This window comes from Macaca thibetana, chromosome X (assembly GCF_024542745.1).
Source record: "Macaca thibetana thibetana isolate TM-01 chromosome X, ASM2454274v1, whole genome shotgun sequence".
Classification (NCBI taxonomy): Eukaryota; Metazoa; Chordata; class Mammalia; order Primates; family Cercopithecidae; genus Macaca; species Macaca thibetana.
The window spans coordinates 24,314,510-24,335,643 of NC_065598.1; the positions used below are offsets into that span (position 1 = coordinate 24,314,510).

The 21,134-nt window shown below is 41.6% G+C and overlaps 1 protein-coding gene across 3 annotated transcripts in view; it reads right to left on the minus strand.

Moving 5' to 3' along the window:
- Window positions 1-21,134, minus strand: part of PCYT1B (phosphate cytidylyltransferase 1B, choline) — a 114,609-nt gene that overhangs the window by 54,045 nt on the left and 39,430 nt on the right. For all 3 annotated transcript variants that reach the window (XM_050777372.1, XM_050777371.1, XM_050777373.1), the window contains exon 2: window positions 6,283-6,382. In XM_050777372.1, the coding sequence (XP_050633329.1) occupies window positions 6,283-6,382 (100 nt within the window). The remainder of the gene's footprint in view (window positions 1-6,282; window positions 6,383-21,134) is intronic.

Here is a 21,134-nt window from a genome sequence, read left to right on the forward strand (position 1 = left end):
AACCATGTTACGTTTAAATTCACACTATTGCGGGGTATGTTAGGCGTTTCTTGGTATTTGCTTCAGATTCAAGCAACAATAAAAGGGTGATTGATCATCTTTGATTATGGCTATTAACAAGGCTTGGATTGTGGCTATTTTAAGGCATTTAAACTGTACCTTAGAAATACATACAATTCACAAAACATATGTATTTCATTTAATCTTTGCATCAACCCTATGAGGTAGTCAGGTGAAAGTAGACTTATCATTTCATGGAGGGGCAAATGGAGGCTCAGCGAAGTTAAGCAGCTTACCGAATGTCATACAACCAATTTACCATGATATTTGAGTGCAAATCAAACTCACCACTCTTTCTTCTACCTTGTTGACACCTGCTAGAAAACTACATGCTGATATGAATTATTGTCTTTAAAACAAAACAGAAACTATTATTAAACACCCAGTAATTATTGCAACTAGTACTGTTTTTTGTACAACTGATGTGCGAAAAAGGTGGCACAAGTTAAGCTTTTAAAAACTTACAGTTACATACTTATTGTATATACTATTTAGTTTTATATAAACTTTGCAATTACCTTCTGCTTATCACTAGCCAGTGATACTAGCTAATGATGCCATTTTCTGTAAATGATTGTGATTGATGTTTGCTTTTTAAAATACGTTAAAGTTTTAGAACAGAGAGTATATATAAAGAAAAAGTATTCAGTAAATTACATCACAGATGGTACATGAATAAGGCAGATTCATTAAGGCGGCTCTTGAAAAATGTAGTCAGGGAAATTCTACACACTGTGGAAACAGATAATACAAACTTCCTTTTTGAAAAGGAAAATAGAAAATCAGAACCGAGATTCCCTTTTAAAAAAGTCAGTTTAAGGCCGGGTACAGTGGCTCATGCCTGTAATCCCAGCACTTTGGGAAGCTAAGGTGGGTAGATGGCTCAAGCCCAGGAGTTTGAGACCAGCCTGGGCAACATAGCGAAACCCCATCTCTACAAAACATACAAAAAATAGCCAGGCATGGTGGCACATGCCTGTGGTCCAAGCTACTTGGGAGGTTGAAGTGGGAGGATCAATCACTTGAGCCTGGAAGGTTAAGACTGCAGTGAGCTGTGATCACACCACTGCATTCCAGCCTGGGTGACAGAGCGAGACCCTGTCTCAAAAAAAAAAAAAAAAAAAAAAAAAAAAAAAAAAAAAAAATGCAAAGCAAAGAAAAGAAAAGAAAGAAAGAAAAAGAAAAAGAAAAGAAAGGAAAAGGCAGTTTTAATGAAAAGGAGCCTATGAAACAATCTCCCAGACTTTTCCTTTATGTCAAGACAGAGGATTGATTCTCCATGCATCAGAATACATACAGCACCGTGTATGCGCATAGCTCCACAGCTGGACTAGCTAAGACCAAAGGTGCCAATTCTGATTGCTTTTTCACTTTATTCTGCTCTTTCTCTTGAAGTTTCATCACCCTTGTGACCTCACAAACAAGGTCAAAAAGCTAAGAGGTATGGGCAGAGTTTGTCATTACCTCTTCTAGAATTTGTACCCCAGCCCCTGTTTGGGCAGTTCTAAATTTGTAAAACACATTTTAGGTGATTATATTATGTCAAAAAATATGGCTAGTGTAGGAGATGGTAAGAGAGTCCAGTTATAGCTATAATCTAGGCCAGGCACAGTGGCTCCTGCCTGTAATCCCAGTACTTTGGGAGGCTGAGATGGGCAGATCACTTGAGGCCAGGAGTTCAAGACCAGCCTGGTCAACGTGGCGAAAGCAGCTCCACTGAAAATACAAAAGAAAAAAAAAAACCAAAAAACTATAATCTTGAAGAGCATTATCAAATACCAAATTCTGCTATGTTTTGTCTTTTTTGAGGGCACGCTCAAGACAGTGCCACAAACAGGTAAATTGCTTACGACTCTTGAAACCAAACCCTTCTTGAAACTCTTGAAAGCAAACCCTTCTTGACCAAACCCTTCTTGAAATTCTTGACCAAACCCTTCAAAAAAGTAACGTTTTTCTTCTTTTCTTAAATGGTAATCAAACAGCAAGATTCTTAAAAATTCTCTGAACTTTTCTGCTAACAGTACAATGCTCCAACAATTACGATATTGGATAATCTCCCTGCCACTCCTTCTAACCACTGCCAACAGTTGCTCTTATGCAGTGGTACTCAAAGTGTGGTCCCAGGACTAGTAGCAGCAGCAGCATCACCTGGGAACACACCACCACGCCAGGCTAATTTTTGTATTTTTAGTAGACATAGGGTTTCACCATGTTGGCCAGGCTGGTCTTGAACTCCTGACCTCAAGTGATCTTCTCGCGTCGGCCTCCCAAAGTGCTGGGATTACAGGCATGAGCCACCGCACCCAGCCTGATATTTGAAGTTCTAAATAAAGAAATTTCCAACAGAAGTACCCTGGCTAGGTACTCATCAACATCACGGATTTTCTTGTATAATTTCCCAGAGTTATCACCTAAGGTTAGGGGGCAGAATTTCTCTTCTAAAGATCAGGAGTTCATCTTTGTTCCATCTCACTCCCCCTCTAATGACCTGTATTCCACAGAATCCACCACACGGTTATTTCAAAATACACCACCATCTTATTACTGCTTAAACTGCTTGGCAGTAGGCAACGCACAGGTGCCCAATTTCACCCAGTTAGCTTGATACCAGCTCAAAATACCAGGACAAACTCTTTCTGCTTCTATTTCCAGAGGAAGAACTACTTCTCTTGTCCCAAACTGTCTTTCTTTTTTTTTTTTTTTTTTTTTGATATGGAGTTTCATTCTTGTTGCCCAGGCTAGAGTGCAGCAGCTCAATCTCAGCTCACTGCAACCTCTGCCTCCCAGATACAAGCAATTCTCCTGCCTCAGCCTCCCAAGTAGCTGGGACTACAGACATGCACAACCACACCTGGCTAATTTTATATTTTTAGTAGAAACAGGGATTCACCATGTTGGCTAAGGTGGTCTCAAACTCCTGACTTCAGGTGATTCGCTTGCCGCCAAATTTTCATTCATTCACTCACAAAATATTTATTGAGCACACAGTATGCAACAAGTGTTTCTCTAGATACTGATAAAACAGTAGTGAGCATGGCATAGTCCTGCCACTACAGAAGATCACAGCTACTGTCTGTCTGAGCATGTTTTCACTTAGCTCCATGGCCTGCTGTGGACCATGATTCATAAGAGAGTTTGTTGCGGTAGGCAAAGCAGGGGTTTGAGGCGAAATGGACTTGGGGGTCAAATCCCAGCTCTACCCAGTCAGCTAGGACATCTGACAAGTTACTTTTCAGTTCTGTAAGTCTCCTTTGCCTCCTCTTCAGAAAGGATACAATAATAGTTATCTCATATGGTCTTTGCAAAGAATACACAGCATCACATTGAGCAGATATATACAGATATATAGTAAGTTCTACTTCCCTTTCCTTTCCCTAGAAAGGTAGAGGCCCTTTCAGTTTGGGCCTGATGCTCATCCTTTAACTTTAGGTCAAGTCTGTTTTCTTCATGACCACCTGGACTTTTTTTTTTTTTTTTTTTTGAAACGGAGTCTTGCACTGTTGCCTAGGCTGGAGTGCAGTGGTGCGATCTCGGCTCACTGCAACCTCTGCCTCCCGGGTTCAAGCGCTTCTCCTGCCTCAGACTCCTGAGTAGCTGGGATTACAGGCATGTGCCACCATGCCTGGCTAATTTTTTGTATTTTTAGTAGAGACGAGGTTTCACCATGTTGGCCAGGCTGGTCTCTAACTCCTGACCTCAGGCGATCTGCCCACCTCGGCCTCCCAAAGTACTAGAGTTACAGGCATGAGCCACCATGCCCGGCTGGCCACCTGGACTTTTCTTTGGCATCCCTTGGATATATTGCTTGGTTGGTATTTCTGTGTGTGGTCTCCAGACCACTAACTTTAGAATCACCCTGACTGTCTGTTTAAAATGCAGATGCCTTGCCTGGGCCCATCCCAGATTTGGGAAGAAGGGAATGAAACAGGAAATCTACTTGTTTAACAAGCTTACCAGGTGATTCTTTGTACACTGAAGCCTGGGAACAACAGCTTTGGCTGCTCTGTACTACCTCCCCAACCTTGTTTTGCCTTTTTCAAAAGCAACTCACACAAAAGCTTCCTAACTCTGCCTACTCTGCTTCTCACTTCACTCTATTGAAGGCTATTCTTATAGGAAGCACAGTGTCATGGTTGAGAGGTCAAGCTCTAAGACAAATAGGTTTGAGACCAAATCCCAACTTTACCACTTACCAATGGTTCTCCCAGTGTGATCCCTGGAGCAGTAGCATTACCTGGAAACTTGTTAGAGATGTAACTTCTTGGACCCCACCCTAGTTGGACCGAATCAGAAACTCTAGGAGTGGAGCCCACCCATTTGGGTTTTAAGAAGCCCTCCAGCAGATTCTAATGCAGGCTCCAGTGTGAACCACTGCCATTTACTAGTGAATGACCTTGTGCAGATTCACAACTTCTCTAAGCCTTCATTTCCTCCTCTGTGAAATACTAAAACTACTAATCACACAGAGTTGTGATAGTGAAATGACATGATACATATAAAGACCTTAGTACATAGTAAGTACTTAATAAATATCCATTATTATTATTAGGCAAACTGTTCTTCATTCCATGGATTCTTTCCAGTTTGGGGTTTTTTTTTGTTTTTTTGTTTGTTTGTTTGTTTGTTTGTTTGTTTGCAGCGGCAACTATAAACCATTGAGTTATGCCATGTTCTTTTTATTTTATTTTATTATTATTTTTTGAGACAGAGCCTCACTCTGTCACCCAGGCTGGAGCGCAATGGTGCGATCTCAGCTCACTGCAACCTCCACCTTCTTGGTTCAAGTGATTCTCTCACCTCTGCCTCCCAAGCAGCTGGGATTACAGGTGCCTGCCATCATGCCTGGCTAATTTTTGTATTTTTAGTAGAGATGGGGTTTCACCATGTTGGCCAGGCTGGTCTCGAACTCCTGACCTCAAGTGATCTGCCTGCCTCAGCCTCCCAAAGTGCTGGGATTACAGGCGTGAGCCACCGCACCCGGCCAAGTTATGCCATGTTAAATGGCTTAAAGTTTACCTGTTCAACTAGTCTTGTTTGTCACCCCATCCCAATCAACTAAAACAACACTCACTTACTCCTACACAGCTCTCTATTTCTGGGTCTTCACTATTCCCCTTCTACCTGCCTGCAATACCTTTGCATCTTCTGCCTACAGAGTCCAAATCTTACTTCTCTTAAAAGGTCTGTTCTGCTTCCTCCCGGAAGTCTTGCCTGATCACTTAGGCCAAATGAATCTGCCATTCTCTAAGAATCAATTATCATCTGTGTTGCAGGTTTTAACGCCTAAGCACCTGCATACATGCTATTAATGTTTTTTATTTCACATCTAGTTGTCTTGTCTCCTGAAAAACAGATGGTACCTTATAATTCTTTCCAAATCTCTTCCCTATCCATCCTCTGGCACAATGCTAAAGGGATGAATGAATGAACAAACTTCTGTAGCACACCCCACTCTTTTTAAGGCACACTTGAAATTTTTTTAAAAAAATGCATACTTTAAAGAATGGTAATAATTATAGTAGCTTAGGTTTGTATATGCCTTCATGGTTTTAAAAATGCTTTGGAACTTTCAATGAATCTAGTTATCACAGAAACCTTGTGAGATAGGTATTGTTGTCCCTGTTTTGAGGAAACAGATTGAGATCTTTCTAGTGATTTGCCCAAGGCTGTAGAACTAACAAGTGACAAAGCCGGGGCTCAAACTCCCCGTATTCTGATGCATCTTTTTCTTGGCTCCTTTGGTTGGTCTGGTTTATCACTGCTAGTGTTTACCCTTCTTTACCCTTGCACTGTGTTATAATCTCTAAGTTCAACTCTCTGCTTGAAAGCAAGTGCTGCTCCTTAATGATGGGCCTTTCTGATACTTTTTTTTTTTTTGAGATGGAGTCTTGCTCTGTCGCCCAGGCTGGAGTGCAGTGGCACAATCTTGGCTCACTGCAATCGCCACCTCCCGGCTTCAAGCGGTCCTCCCACCTCAGCCTCCCAAAGTGAGTAGCTGGTACTACAGGCGTGTGCCACCACACCTGGCTAATTTTTGTATTTTTAGTAGAGATGGGGTTTCACCATGTTGGCCAGGCTGGTCTCGAACTCCTGACCTCAAGGTGATCCACCCACCTCAGTCACCCAAAGTGCTGGGATCACAGGCATGACGCTCTCGGCCCCTTTCTGATACTTTAAATGTCAAGACAGGACCCATTTGAGAAAAAAAAGGTACAGCCTCACCTGGTGTTCCTAAGCGGGCCTGAGCAATGGTCAGTTTTTCATGGGGTGCTCGACACTGGCAGTTGGTTTCATCAGCAAATGGGGCAGGTGCGGTCAGGGTCTAGAAGGGAGAAAAAGAAAGGGAATACAGTCTGACGAACTTTCCTTTGGCACTAACTTGCTCTGAAGTTTTATTCCTGTTGGCTACACAGGTGTGATTAAGAAGTCAAATATATCCGCTGAGTCTTTCAGAGCAATACTGTACTGTTAGACATAAAAATAGGGCATCATCACTGAAACCTTTCTGTATGTTTTTTACGGACGCTTCAGAAATAACAAAAGCTCTTCAGTGTCTATAGTATGCCAGGTACTAGATGAGATACTCTGCTGTTATCTCTTTTAGGTTTCACAGCCCCCTGTGATGAATAGATACTTCTATCCTTCTAGAGCATAGGATAATACTATCCCTATTTCACAAAAAGGAAACTGAGGCTCATTAGGGTTAAGAAATATGCCAAGTCATGCCCTTGGAAAGTCACAATGCCCAGCTTCGAACATTTCACAACCAACGAGGGCAGTCTTCAAACATTTAGACTCACCCACACCCAAGAGACTCGGCTGGAAAGAATGCCATACTCAGAAGCGTGGTGCGATATCTCCTATATTTCACACACACCAGCTTGGCCAATGACAAACTCTGATGTCTCTTTCAATGCAAAGGCCAAAGCTGTTATCTGAGCCTTGGGAAGGCTTAAAATCTCAGTAATTCGGGCAGGCTGCAGATGACTGCTACTGTGGTAGCTTCAACAGCGACCAGCGGCTAGAGGCCCCGCCCCAGGCAGCTCGGACTGGGGCTCTGGGGAACGCTGTGAGAAAGATGTAGTCACTTGGAAGCCTGCCCAGAAAGTGGCCCTGCATTTTTTAGCCAGCCTCTTAAAATGAAAACCTCACTCTCTCCAGACAAAGCAAGCGGTGTTTTTGTAAACAAGGCAAATGCAATCCAGAGTTGTCCATTCGTAGTCTGAACTGTGCTGTGATCGCAGTCACCACTACATCATCTTTGTAATTTTTAAAGCTAAAGTGGATTAGTCACAGTAAACATTATTCACAGCGCTGCATCAATTGTTTCTTAGAGATGGAGACAGGTTAAGATGTGTTCCTTAACCTGGGGACACTAGACTGAAGAATGATCTATACATTTGGACAGGGGCTGTGACTCACTTCTGCCATTTATTTATCCATTTGCTCACTCATTCAAATATGTGACAGGCACTATCTTGGAATCTGGGGATAGAAGTAGGGATAAGACCAATAATCCCTGCCCTTGGGGAGCCCCCATTCTCTGCACTGACGAGAACTGATCCCTCCCCATCCCCATCCCCTCTCCCCATTGCAGTCCCTTCCACCCTAGAAGCTCAATGTTGTCTGGAGGCCTACCAGTTATCTGAGATTTTCTTGGCTCTCACTTTCTCCTTCAGGGCTCTGGAAGCAAACCAAGACTTGGGACAAGGATTCAGGAAACTTGGGTTCACTATTGGTTCTTTTTCAGATACATTATGGTGACCTCATAGGCTATGGTAGACCACAGTGGCATTTGTAATGTGGCAAAGGGGTGCAGTGAAAAGAACAAAAACTCTGTAGCCACAAACCCAGGGTTCAGATCCCCTCTCCAGCACTTACTGGCCATGTATTTTAATTTGGCTCTTCTGGTTGAAGGGAACTGACACTCACTAACATTAGCTCAAAGGATGGAGGATTTCTTTTAAGACTACCCTGGAACTAAAACTAGAAAAGGAGGAAAGGGCAGAATGTGGCCCCGGAGAGAGTGCTCTGCACCAGCCTGGCTGCTCTCTGCACATGATCCTTTCTGTCCCACCCCCATTGACTCCATTTCCTTCCACTACATTAAAGCCACTGCTTGCTTTCCACTGCCTCACAGCTTCAGCTCTAATAGGCCGGCCCATCATGGCCTCCTCAGCCTCTCTTCACAACACTCATTTAACAACTTTCCATTGTGCCTTTCAGCCCTAGCCTCCTACCAACTTATTGCCTCTTTCCATGTTTCCTAATTCAAATTCCTAAGGGAGAATCTGATTGGCCAAATTCATCTTTTCAAATCAGGTCTTAACCAGGATTAGCTGGCATTGGGTCAGGCGCCCACCCTGGGGCCCAACAGATGTGGTGAGGAAAGTCATGGGTGGCCCACCGCTACCACTTCAGAAGGAGCTATACTTGAGGCAGGAAATATTTTTGACTTTGTGTGCTTAAAAGCAAGTTCCTTAACTTATTTGAACCTCAGTTTCACCTGTAAAATGGGCTATTCATCTTGCAAGGCTGTTGTGAAAAGCAGAGATAATATGTGTAACATACCTGGTACTTAATAAACTGTAGCTATTTTTACTGCTATTATTATTCACTATTAAATATAATATGATATAATAATAGATAATATAGTTACCCATAGAAACAAGCAAATTGACTTGTTTTTATTTACTTTATTTATTTTTTTGAGACGGAGTCTCACTCTGTCTCCCAGGTTGGAGTGCAGTGGTGTGATGTCACCTCACTGCCACATCCCTCTCCTGGGTTCAAGTGATTCTCCTGCCTCAGCCTCCCAAGTAGCTGGGACTACAGGTATGCACTACCACACCCGGCCGCAAACTGACTTATGAATGGACTTTTAGCACACAACCCAACTGGGTAAATGGACTGGCAAGTGGGATTAGCTCATATTAATGATTCATTACCTGTTAATATATGTGCACAATGAACCTTTTTCACATGACCTAAAATAAATTACTATTTGGAGATCTTGTATGCGCTAGTCACAAAGTTTATTAAAGAGGAGATAGTGTTGCCATTTTCCAAGAACGGTGTGTTCTTGAGGGTATGAAATCTGTTAATAAAAACAGGGATAGGGAAAGTTGTAAAGCAACAATAGTTACTCAAAGGGGAAGAAAAGGTTTATATGCACTGTGCATTTCGTTCTTAATTATTATGGCCTAGAAGTAGGAAAGGAGAAACAAAGAGATGGAAGGCAGAGAGAATGCCTAAGCGTGTGAATGTGTTTGTGTTTGCATGTGTGCAGAGGTGACTATCTTTAACAGCAGTTGATATGAAGAAGAGCTATTTCTTGTTATGTATAAAGCAATGTGCTCAGAATGGGGAGAATGCAAAAAAAAAAATGAGCCACAGCCTTGCTCTCCAGAACATTGCTTTCTAAAGCACAGCAGGATACTTCTAGAGTTGATCAAGCTCTGCATTCAGGAAGACTTTGGTTAAGGCCCAGCTACTACCAAGCAGCCCTGTGACCTGAGACAAAATTTTGTCAGTCCAAACACCCCAGATTACAATAAAAAAAAAAAAAAAAAAAAAAAAAAAAAAAAAAAAAAAAAAACCTCTTTCTCTGAGCCAGAACAAATCATTTGCTTTATAAAAAATTCTATGCTCCTTAGGTTCTGCCTCTTCCATATACTAGAGCCACATCAACTTCAGGACAATGTGAGTAAGATAGAGGCTTCTGGGAGGGGCAGGGACTGAGCTAACTTCACCATTTGCCAAAGCTGAAATGCTTCCAGGGATCCTCTGGTGTAGACCCTACATAAAACTGAGGCCTGATAACATAAAGTAATAGCTAAATCTTTGCGTACCTACTTAGTGCCATGTATCCATCGATATACTAAGCACTTTAAATGTATTTGCTCATTTAATTTGTACAACACCTCTGTGAGGTAGATATTATCGTCACCGAACCAGTTTTCAAGGTGACACCAAGTGACAGCAAGAAGCAACAGCAGTGGTAGATCCCTCAAACTCAGTTACCTTTTTGGCTCCCTGTGAGCTGAGGAAACCCTCAGGATTTTTAGACTATAAGGATGGAGAAACCTCAAAAAGGAGATACATGATTTCCTGATAGAGAAGGGGGTACTCAAATAATTAACTGAAGAAATAAAAACATGTAACCATATTTTTGCCCAGACTTAGTGAAGCGGGTCAAATGACTTACTTGTAGTTATTTGCAAGCCTCAGGTTAGATTATAAATCAGCCAGATCACATTTTGTAGTGTGTATTAGCACATGATATATGTTTAATATGATGCTAGCTGTTTGGAGGGTAGAGAAATGGAGGAGAGAGATAAGAAAGGAACAGAATTGGCTTTGCAGCAGCAATCTTCTAAAATGAAGAATGACCCTTTTAGAATGGGAGAAGGTATTAGTTTGAAAAGGCATGTTCAGTTTTCAATAATTTCATATTTGGGGAAACCACTACTCTTTTGAGCATGAAAATAATAGAAACTAAGCTTCTGAACTGGTGAAGATCATCAGAAGGCAAGACTATGCCCCTCTAGAGAGCCATATTCCAAATTTGGGGTTCGGTTGGCACATGAGATTTTTATGTTTAGCAGAAGACAGCAAGGATCATAAAGGGTTAAGAAGCCCTGGCCCAGTGCCCTGAACCTCACATATGCAAGGGCCTTGCCAGACCACAGACTTGGAGCTAGATTGCAATAAAACTTCTACCTAATTGAAGATTTCAGAATACTCAGTCATTACAAGGTGAATATGTTACCTATTTGTCACACAAGTTCTGGTTATATAAACTATGCCACAGAATCATACCAAAGCCACATTTCATCAGGCTTTTAAAGAAGACATTATATGTTGGGCATTTCATGTATAGAATCCCTTCAGTTGGACATTGTCAAATATTTACTTAAAACAAAAGCTATAAGGTACTGGACAATGGACAATGCAAATATTACTTAAGTGAAAAAAAATGGTTGCTAGAATCTGCATTTATGCAATGTACATCACTGACTGACAACTGGACCAATCAGACAACAAGCTAATCAACCAATCAGAACTTAGCACAGTACTACTGATGGTGATAGGCCAACCGCAGAGTTGCTTGTTTAAGTGAAGCTATTCTTAACTCCAGTGGGGCAATCCTGTCAGACGGCCTGAGTTCATATCCTACCTCCATTATTTAATATCCCTTTCCCTATTTTTACATTTGATTTTTAGCAAATTGCTGGTTCTTAACCTCTCAAGCCTTAGTATCCTTGTCTATGAAAGGAGGATAAGCTGTTGTGAGGATTAACTAAAAGAATATGTGGATAATAAATATCTTCCCTTTTGCCTCTCCAGAATCCACTCTCTTTCTAACCTTCTCTATGCTTTTCCTCTACTCTTTTCTGTATGGCTTCCCCAATGACTGCACCAATGGGATCTCTGCCTCCTGCTTCCAGTTGGATTGGGAAGTGTGCGAAACAGTGGAGGGCAGGACAAGAGTGAGTTCAGGGTATTTGTCTCCCTGGCTTCCTCTCTGCTAGGAAGCAGTGTGTTGGTTCTGTCCTTTTACCAAAATTCGCAGCTTCTGTGAGGGGGCCCTCTTTATAGAGCTGTCTGTGTGAGGTTCTGGTAACCACACTCATCCCTTACCCCTACCAGTCTGGGGGATGGCAACTCCCCATTGTTTCTAGGCCAAGGATACTATACTATTCCTTGAGGTTTCCTTAAACCCTGCCCATACCTTCATAACTACTACCTTTATTAAACTCTCTTTAAATTTCACCTTTAGAGTGAGCCATCTGTGTCTTGACAGAGCCTTGGTTAATACAGTGTCTATAACAGTTTGTCAGGCTCCAACATTAGCTAGAAAATGCTGATGAGGTATGTTAGAAGCACAGAAATCAATTGCAAAGTGAATTACCCAGAGTAACTAAAGTTATAACCATCTCAAGAATGTCTCTAGTAGAAAAGAATTTTACAAAAGATAAGAACAGGACTTCAGAAAGAATCTACTTCTTCCAGGTAGGCCTTTTGCTATGAAACTCATCAGCTTTAGAACCACAAATTCAGAATTACAAAAAGACGTCACAAAATCTCATCCAGCAGCCTCATACTGTTAGGTTTATATTGACTTGTTTCTGAACATATTTTTAAAGCCTTATTTATTATGGAATCAGAATATTTTGTCTTTTGAAGATGGAGAGGACAGAAAAAAATAGATAATATAGTTGACCATGGGCCCAACACACACGAATCACTGGATTCTTAGACTGTGTCATTGATTATATAGACTCTTAAATCAGGCAGCTGGTGCAAAGTTGTCACCAATAAATGTCACTGGAGAGAAGAAAAAAGAGGCCCAGTATGTGGTTCAGCACCAAGAAATATCCATTTTTTTCATTTAGTTATGTATGGTATGCACATGTTATAAGTAACAGGCACTATTGAAAACAGCAAGACAGATACGTATGTACTGACAGAGAATGATATCTAAGACATTTTGTTGAACGCAAAAAGCAAGTCACAAAGCAATATGTATAATATGTATGTATACATGCTATCTAGTATGATGTCATTTATAGTAAAAAGAGAGAGAAGGGGGAAGAGAGAGAAAAAGAAGAGAGAGGTAATTGTGTAGAAATAGCTTAGGGCTGGGCGCAGTGGCTCACGTCTGTAATCCCAGCACTTTGGGAGGCTGAGGTGGGTGGATCGCCTGAGGTCAGGAGTTCAAGACCAGCCTGGCCAACATGGTGAAACCCCATTTCTACTAAAAATACAAAAATTAGCTGAGTCTGATGGTACATGCCTGTAATCCCAGCTACTCGGAAGGCTGAGGCAGGATAATTGCTTGAACCTGGGAGGCGGAGGTTGCAGTGAGCTGAGATCATGCCACTGCACTCCAGCCTGGGCGACAAGAGTGAAACTGTCTCAAAAAAAAAAAAAAAAAGAAAAAGAAAAAGAAATAGTTTAGAACTGTGCTAATATGGTAGCCATTAGTCACATGTGGCTATTTAAATTCAAATTATAATTAATTAAAATTAAATAAAATTAAAAGCAGTTTGTCATTCACATTAGCCACATTTCAGGTGCTCAACAACCCATATGACTACTGGGTACTGGGTACAATATTGGGCAGTGCAGATATAGAACATTTCTATCATCACAGAAAGTTCTACTGGACAGCACTGGACTTGAATGATACACATTGAATTGTTAATTGGGGTTACCTCTTCGGAAGAAGATAATATTTTGGGAGAAGAGATGAAGGGATTTCATTGTTTATTCCATATATGTCTGTCATTCTGTTTTATTTTTAAAATGAGAATGCATTCATGCAATGTTCATAATGCAAAAATGAATTTAAAGAAATATCTCCTCTTCTTTAAATTCAGAGAGGCAGAAAATTTAATCAAGGTTCAGGTGTCCCAAATGGGGCAGAGGTAGGGGAGAGAGGCCTATATTAAGAAAAGAGGAGTATTTTGAAAAATAAAAACTATTACCCAAAAATTAACTTTTAAATGATATGATTTGCAGGTATATGGAATATTTAAAACTCATCTGAGCTTTTAAAAATGTTTAAATTACTTTCGTGGTATCTACCCATCATTCATTTTTCTAACATCAGACAAACACTTCTTGAGTCCTTGCGGTGTGCCAGGCACTGTTCTAGCTTCTGAGGATATATCAGGGAACAAAACAAAACAAAAAATTTTGCCCTCATAATACTTAAAGATAATAAACAAGCAACAAAAAAGAACATAAAACATGTAGTATTTTAGTTAAAGGGTGATTACGTGTTATAGAAAAAAATAAGGCAAGGAAAGGGAATAGGGAGTGTTGGGGGTATCACTGTAAATAGGATAGTCAGAGAAGTTGATGTATGTGTAAATATATAAAGGATCAAGTGAGCCATGCGGAGAAAGAGCATTCCTGGCAGAGAAAACAGCAAGGGCAAAGGCCATGAGGCAGGAACATGCCTGGCTTCTTCCAGGAATAACTAGAAGGCCAGTATGCTTGGAGGAAGCGAGCAAAAAAGAAAAGATGTAGCCGGAGGTGAGGCAGGAAGAAAGGAGATGAGAGGCACCCAGTCGTGTGAGCCTTTTAGGACACTGTAAAGACTGGCTTTCACTCTAGGGAGATGGGAGCCATCAGAGCGTTTTGTTTTGTTTTGTTTTTGAGATGGAGTCTCACTCTGTCGCCTAGGGTGGAGTGCAGTGGTGCGATCTCAGCTCACTACGACCTCTGCCTCCTGGGTTCAAGCGGTTCTCCTGCCTCAGTCTCCCAACTAGCTGGGACTACAGGCATGCGCCACCCCACCCGGCTAATTTTTGTATTTTTAGTAGAGACGGGGTTTCACCATGCTGGTCTTGAACTCTTAACCTCAGGTGATCCACCTGCTTCAGCCTCCCAAATTGCTGGGCATCAGAGCGTTTTGAACAAGGCATGATAATGATCTGGCTTAGCTTTAATAAGACCGTCTGGCTAATGTGTTGAGAATAAACTGTAAGAGGTCAAAGGTAGAAACAAGAAAACCACTGAGGTGTCTGGTGTAATAATCAGGCAAAAGAAAACAGAGGCAGGGGTCAGGGTGATCGCAGTGGAGGTGGTAAGAAGTGGCCAGATTCTGGGTAGATTTTGGATATATAAAACTTGAAATAGATTGGATGTAGGGTGTGAAAGAATGAGACGAGTCAGGATAATTCCAAAGCTGCTGGCCTGAAGAACTGGAAAGATGGCATTGCCATTCCCTAGGAGGGGTAAAACACTGGAAGAGTAGATCTAGGGGTGGGAGAGACAACGAGGAATTAACAATTTCATTCTCACAGATTTGGTTTGACATACCTATTAGATCTCCAAGTGGAGATGTCAGGTAGACAGTTGGATGTATAAGTCTGGTGTTTGGGAGAAAGGACTAACTAGAGATGCAGGTTTAGAAACTGACAGAGTATGTGATATATAAAGCCATTAGACTAGATTCACTCATTCAGCTAAGGGCATGGAGGCAGGTAGAAGAGTGGTCCAGGTCATCAGATGAGGAAACATTGTATATTTAAGCTCAGTCTCTCCCTGCTATTAGGGAAGCTCTAAGAAAGCAAGGACTTGGTCTGTCTACTCATTGCTGTATCCCTATTCACTAGGCAGTACCTGGCATATAGAAGGTCCTTAAGAATATTTGTTGAATGGGGGAATTTAAAGTCACAGGAGAGAGAATGATAATTGATAAAGACAAATACAGACTTTGAACTCAATAATAAAATAAATATATTGTCAATCTTTCATAGCTTTTTCTTATCATCATCATAATATATATCATAGAAAATTTGGGAAAGTTAAGAGAGGAAAATAAAAGTTACCAATAATTCTTTCAACTTCCCAGAGACAACCATAGTTAGCTTTCTATATTTCATTTCAGGCTTTCTGGTATGGCATATATACATATTAACAAGTTTGGAATCTTGCTGGATAGACAGTTTTTTTCACTCAATATATCATGATTATCTTATCATGTCATTTAAATAGTTTTTAACCTCACTAATTTTGATAGCTGTAAAACATTTCACTGAAAAAGAACCCTAATTTAAATACTTCTCTATCATTGAATATTAAATTATTTATATTTCACTAATATAAATAACATTCTAAACATAATTCTGAACCTCTGATTATTTCCTTATGATAGATGCCTAGAAACTGAATTACTTAGATCAGGGGTATGAACATTTTAAAGATAAATATTCGAAGAACATTTCAACATGTATTGGTAAATTACCTCCTACAAAAGCTGTATCATTTATACTCACATTACAATGTATGAAAGCACCTATCTTGCTGCCATCTCACTGGCATTGAGTATTACCTTTGTCAGTTTTATAGACCAAAAAATGGTAGCATGCTGTTTCAATTTGCATTATTTTGATTACAAAAAGATTGAACATTTTTCAAATGTTTATTAGCCATTTGTATTTTCTTCAGAGAATAATCCGTCCTTTGCCCATTTTTCTATTGTTGAGAATACGTACTTTGAAGTTGGTTAAAAGCAAAACAATAGCACAGTTTAAAAATTATCTTAAATATCTTTTAAAGACACATTTTCCAGGCTGGGCTCAGTAGCTCACGCTTGTAATCCTAGCTCGTTGGGAGGCAGAGGCAGGCAGATCGCCTGAGTTCAGGAGTTCGAGAGCAGCCTGGGGACCATGGCGAAACACTCTCTCTACAAAAAATTAGCCGGGCATGGTGGCGCACGCCTGTAGTCCCAGCTACTCTGGAGACTGATGTGGGAGGACTGCTTGGTCCCAGGAGGTCAAGGCTGCAATAAGCTGTGATTGCATGCCACTGCACTCCAGCCTAGGTGACAGAGTGAGATCTTGTCTCAAAAAAAAAAACAACAACACGCATTTTCCAACTTTATTTGGAGTTCCCACATAATAACTTCATTTTGTAAACCAGTAAACCAGTGCCTGAATGCTCACATCTTGGTCAGCCTAGTACATACTGCCTTTCTGGTGATCAGAGATCAGAATTTTTATTATGCCCTGGAGATACAGGCTTCCTTAAAACACTGACCACTCATAAACCATAACTCCATCTCATGCGGCCACTTTCCAACCTCACAGCAGTGAGTGAACATCAAATAGCTAGAAGACTCATAGTACTATAAGTAAAACCACATTTCATTGATTCTAAAATGCACATTTCTCCTCACATTTTAACATCTCTGAGAGTAGGAGGGATCTTACAATAGATATTATCTTAAAATCAGTGTCGGCCATTTTTTCCACATCGTAACACCTTTGAAATGGAAGTGCAACTTACCATGAATAACCTCTTAGACTCATGAAATACATAGATGCTATTAACAATAGAAAACAATCTTTACAGAGAGATAAAAATTCCACATTCTAAATAATTTTTTTCTTAGGCAATTGAACTTAAGGAATTTATAGTGAACATCAATAACAATGTTATATCATATTCATATCCCAACTCCTTCCCCGAAGGACTTGAGGTGACTTAAAAAATAAAATTTGAAAGTTTAAAATAATAGTTGTAAGATCTGCGGGTGAGGAGGAGAAATACGTTTTTTTGTTTGTTTATTTTTGTTTTTCTTTCTTTCTTTTTTTTTTTTTTTTTTTTTGAGACAGAGTCTCACTCTGTCACCCAGGCTGGAGTGCAGTGGCCGGATCTCAGCTCACTGCAACCTCCACCTCCTGGGTTCACGCCATTCTCCTGCCTCAGCCTCCCGAGTAGCTGGGACCCCAGGCGCCCACCACCACGCCCGACTAATTTTTTGTATTTTTGCTAGAGATGGGGTTTCACTGTGTCAGCCGGGATGGTCTCAATCTCCTGACCTCGTGATCTGCCTGCCTCGGCCTCCCAAAGTGCTGGGATTACAGGCGTGAACCACAGTGCCCAGCCAAAATATGTTTGTTTTTTAAAGGTCAGGGGTGAAATGAGCCCAAAGAAATGCATATCATAGTCCTCTATATTTCAAAAAGGTAAGACTACAAAAATGGCTTTAAGCTCCCAGCAGTCACAGCAAAGAGGAAAACAACGTTAATATTGTCCTTAAGCACAAAGCAAAATAGCTATTGAGGAAAAAGCATAGCATTCTCCTGATGCTGAGTTCTGAGAGAAATTCCTCCCGTGGTGCCACCTTAAAGGGCATGCTACGTGGTGCTGTAGTGACATCGGTACTGACACATTCAACAACAGCCCCCTAGTAGAGAAAGTCCTGGTTTTTTTGTATTTGAGATGGAGTCTTGCACTGTTGCCCAGGCTGGAGTGCAGTGGCACGATCTCGGCTCACTGCAAGCTCCGCATCCTGGGTTCACGCTATTCTCCTGCCTCAGCCTCCCGAGTAGCTGGGACTACAGCGCCCACCACCACACCCGGCTAATTTTTTGTACTTTTAGTAGAGATGGGGTTTCACCATGTTAGTCAGGATGGTCTCGATCTCCTGACCTCGTGATCCACCCGCCTCGGCCTCCCAAAGTGCTGGGATTACAGGCGTGAGCCACCACGCCTGGCCAGAAAGTCCTGTTTTTTTTTATATTTGTCTCCATAGTACTTTCCAAGCAAGGCAGAACCCCAGCACCAAAAAGTAGTTCAGAAAAGCATTTTCTTCAAGGGGCCAAACGAACGTGCACCCTGAAAATACAGTTTTTTCTCCCTGATGGTTGGATCCAAGGGTAAGATTTAGAATGCCTAGACCAATGTTTTCTAATGTGGGATGGGCAAGACAATCCATTAGACAGCAACACTTGTGTTTATACTTCAGATCCTTGAATAACGCTATCTTGTTCAATGTCCTTTCGTTATAACGTGGATGAGAAAAAAAAAAAATTTGGTTCCGGGTCAGGGCCACTGTCTGTGAAGCATTTTCACATTCTCCCCATATGTGTGTAGGTTTTCTCGGGGTACTCTGGTTTCCTCCCACATCCCAAAGATGTACACATCAGGTTAATTAATGTCTTTAAATTGTCCCAGTGTGGGCTGGGCGCAGTGGCTCACGCCTGTAACTCCAGCACTACGGGAGGCCGAGGCGGGCAGATCACCTGAGGTCAGGAGTTTGAGGCCAGCTTGGCCAACATGGTGAAACCCCGTCTCTATTAAAAATACAAAAATTAGCTGGGCACAGTGGCACATGCCTGTAATCCCAGCTACTCAGGAGGCTGAGGCAGGAGAATTGCCTGAACCCGGGAGGAGGAGGTTGCAGTGAGCCAGGATTGCACCACTGCACTCCAGCCTCGGTGACAGAGCAATACTCTGTCTCAAAAAAAAAAAAAAAAAAAAAAAAAAATTGTCACGGTGTTATGAGTGTGGTGTGTGTGTGAGTGTGCCCTGCGATGGGATGGTGTCCTGTCCAGGTCTGGTTCCCACCAGGTGCCCTGAGGTGCCAGGATAGGTCCCAGTCACCCACTACCCTGAACTGGAATAAGTTGGTAAATAATTATCTTGTTTTTATTAGTCTTTCTTAAATGTATACACAGCTCACATGTATTTCAATGTTGAATGATACTAGGAGTGTTTGGGTCTTTATTTAGAAGTGTGGTGGTGTTGAAGTGGCTTCTTTGTCAGTACAGTTATTGATTTGTGGTGACATGCCTGGATCAGCCAAGTCTGTTCCTGCTCCAAAGAAGGGTGCCAAGAAGGCGGTGTGACCAAGAGCCAGAAGAAGGATGGCAAGAATCACAAGTATAGCCACAAGGAAAGCTACTCTATTTACATTTACAAGGTACTGAAGCAGGTCCATCTCAATTCTGGTATCTCATCGAATGCCATGGGCATCATTAACTCATTTGTCAATATCTTCAAGTGCATCATTCTTGATGCATTACAAGTACTCGACAATCACCTCCAGGGAGATCCATACAGCTTGTGCCTGCTGCCTAGGGAGATGGCCAAGCACATGGTGTCTGACAACACCAAGGCCCTCACCAAGTACACCAGCTCCAAATGAACAACTTCTACTTTCAAAAACCAAAGGCTCTTTTCAGAGCCACTTAAGCCAGGTACAGAAAGACAAATATTGCATGTTCTCACTCATAAGTGGGAGCTAAACAAGTTGATCATATGGAGGTAGAGAGTGGAATCATAGATACCACTATCATTGAGATAGTGGCTGGGAAGGGTGTGTGGGTGACCGGGGTTGGGATGAAGAGAGGTTGGTTACTGGGTACAAACATACAGTTAGATAGAAGGAATAAGTTCTAACATTTGATAGCTGAGTAGGATGATTATAGTTAACAACAATGTATTACATATTTCAAAATAGCTTGAAAAGTGACCGGGCATGGTGGCTCACGCCTGTAATCCCAGCACTTTGGGAGGCCAAGGTGGGTGGATCACCTGAGGTCAGGAGTTCGAGACGAGCCTGATCAACATGGTGAAACCCTGTCTCTACTAAAAATACAAAAATTAACTGGGCATGGTGGTGCATGCCTATAATCCCAGCTACTCAGGAGGCTGAGGCAAGAGAATCGCTTGAACCTGGGAGGCAGAGGTTGCACTGAGCCAAGATCGCACCACTGCACTCCAGTCTGGGCAACAGGGCAAGATTGTCTCAAAAAAAAAAAAAAAGCTAGAAGATTTGAAATGTTCTCAATACATAGAAATGATAAATACTCAAGGTGATGGACACCCTAAATACCGTGGCTTGATCATTACACATTCTATGCATGTAACAAAATTTCACATGTACCCCATAAGTATGTAGAAATATAATGTAATCAGGCCGGGTGCAGTGGCTCACGCCTGTAATCCCAGCACTTTGGGAGGCCAAGGTGGGCAGGCCACCTGAGGTCAGGAGTTCGAGACCAGCCCGGCCAATATGGTGAACCCCGTGTCTACTAAAGAATGCAAAAATTAGCTGGGCATGGTTGCATGCACCTGTAGTCCCAGCTACTCCGGAGACTGAGGTGAGAGAATCGCGTGAACCCAGGAGATGGAGGTTGCAGTGAGCCGAGATCACACCATTGCACTCCAGCCTGGACAACGGAGCGAGGCTCCGTCTCAATATATACATCAATTAAAAATTTTAAAAAGAAGTTTGGTGATGTTTTTGTGGCCAGAGATATGCCATAGGAACTTAACTCTTGTTTACATAAATTAGCCTGTGATAAAACTGGTTTCATTCTATATCATTCTGCTTAAAGTCACAGTTCCCAAGAACCACTTGATAATGTTATGTGAGGACTTACTGTATTTATTTTTCATGTCAAAAAATTAGAAAAAAAGTTTTACAAAAACCAAGAAAAATATCTATTTTTGTTTGCTTGTTTTGAGACAGGATCTCACTCTGTCACCCAAGTTGGAGCGCGGTGGCACAATCACCACTCACCATGCCCTCCAACTCCTAAGCACAAGGGATCCTCTTGCGTCAGCCTCCTATGACTACAGGCACATATCACCATGCTCATCTAATTTAAAAAACCATTTGTAGAGATAATGTCTTACTATGTTGCCTAGGATGGTCTGGAACTCCTAGGCTCAAGTGATCCTTCCACCTCAGCGTCCCAGAGTGTTGGAATTACAGGCATGAGCCATGATGCCTGGCCTTCTAATTCTAATATATGGGCTTA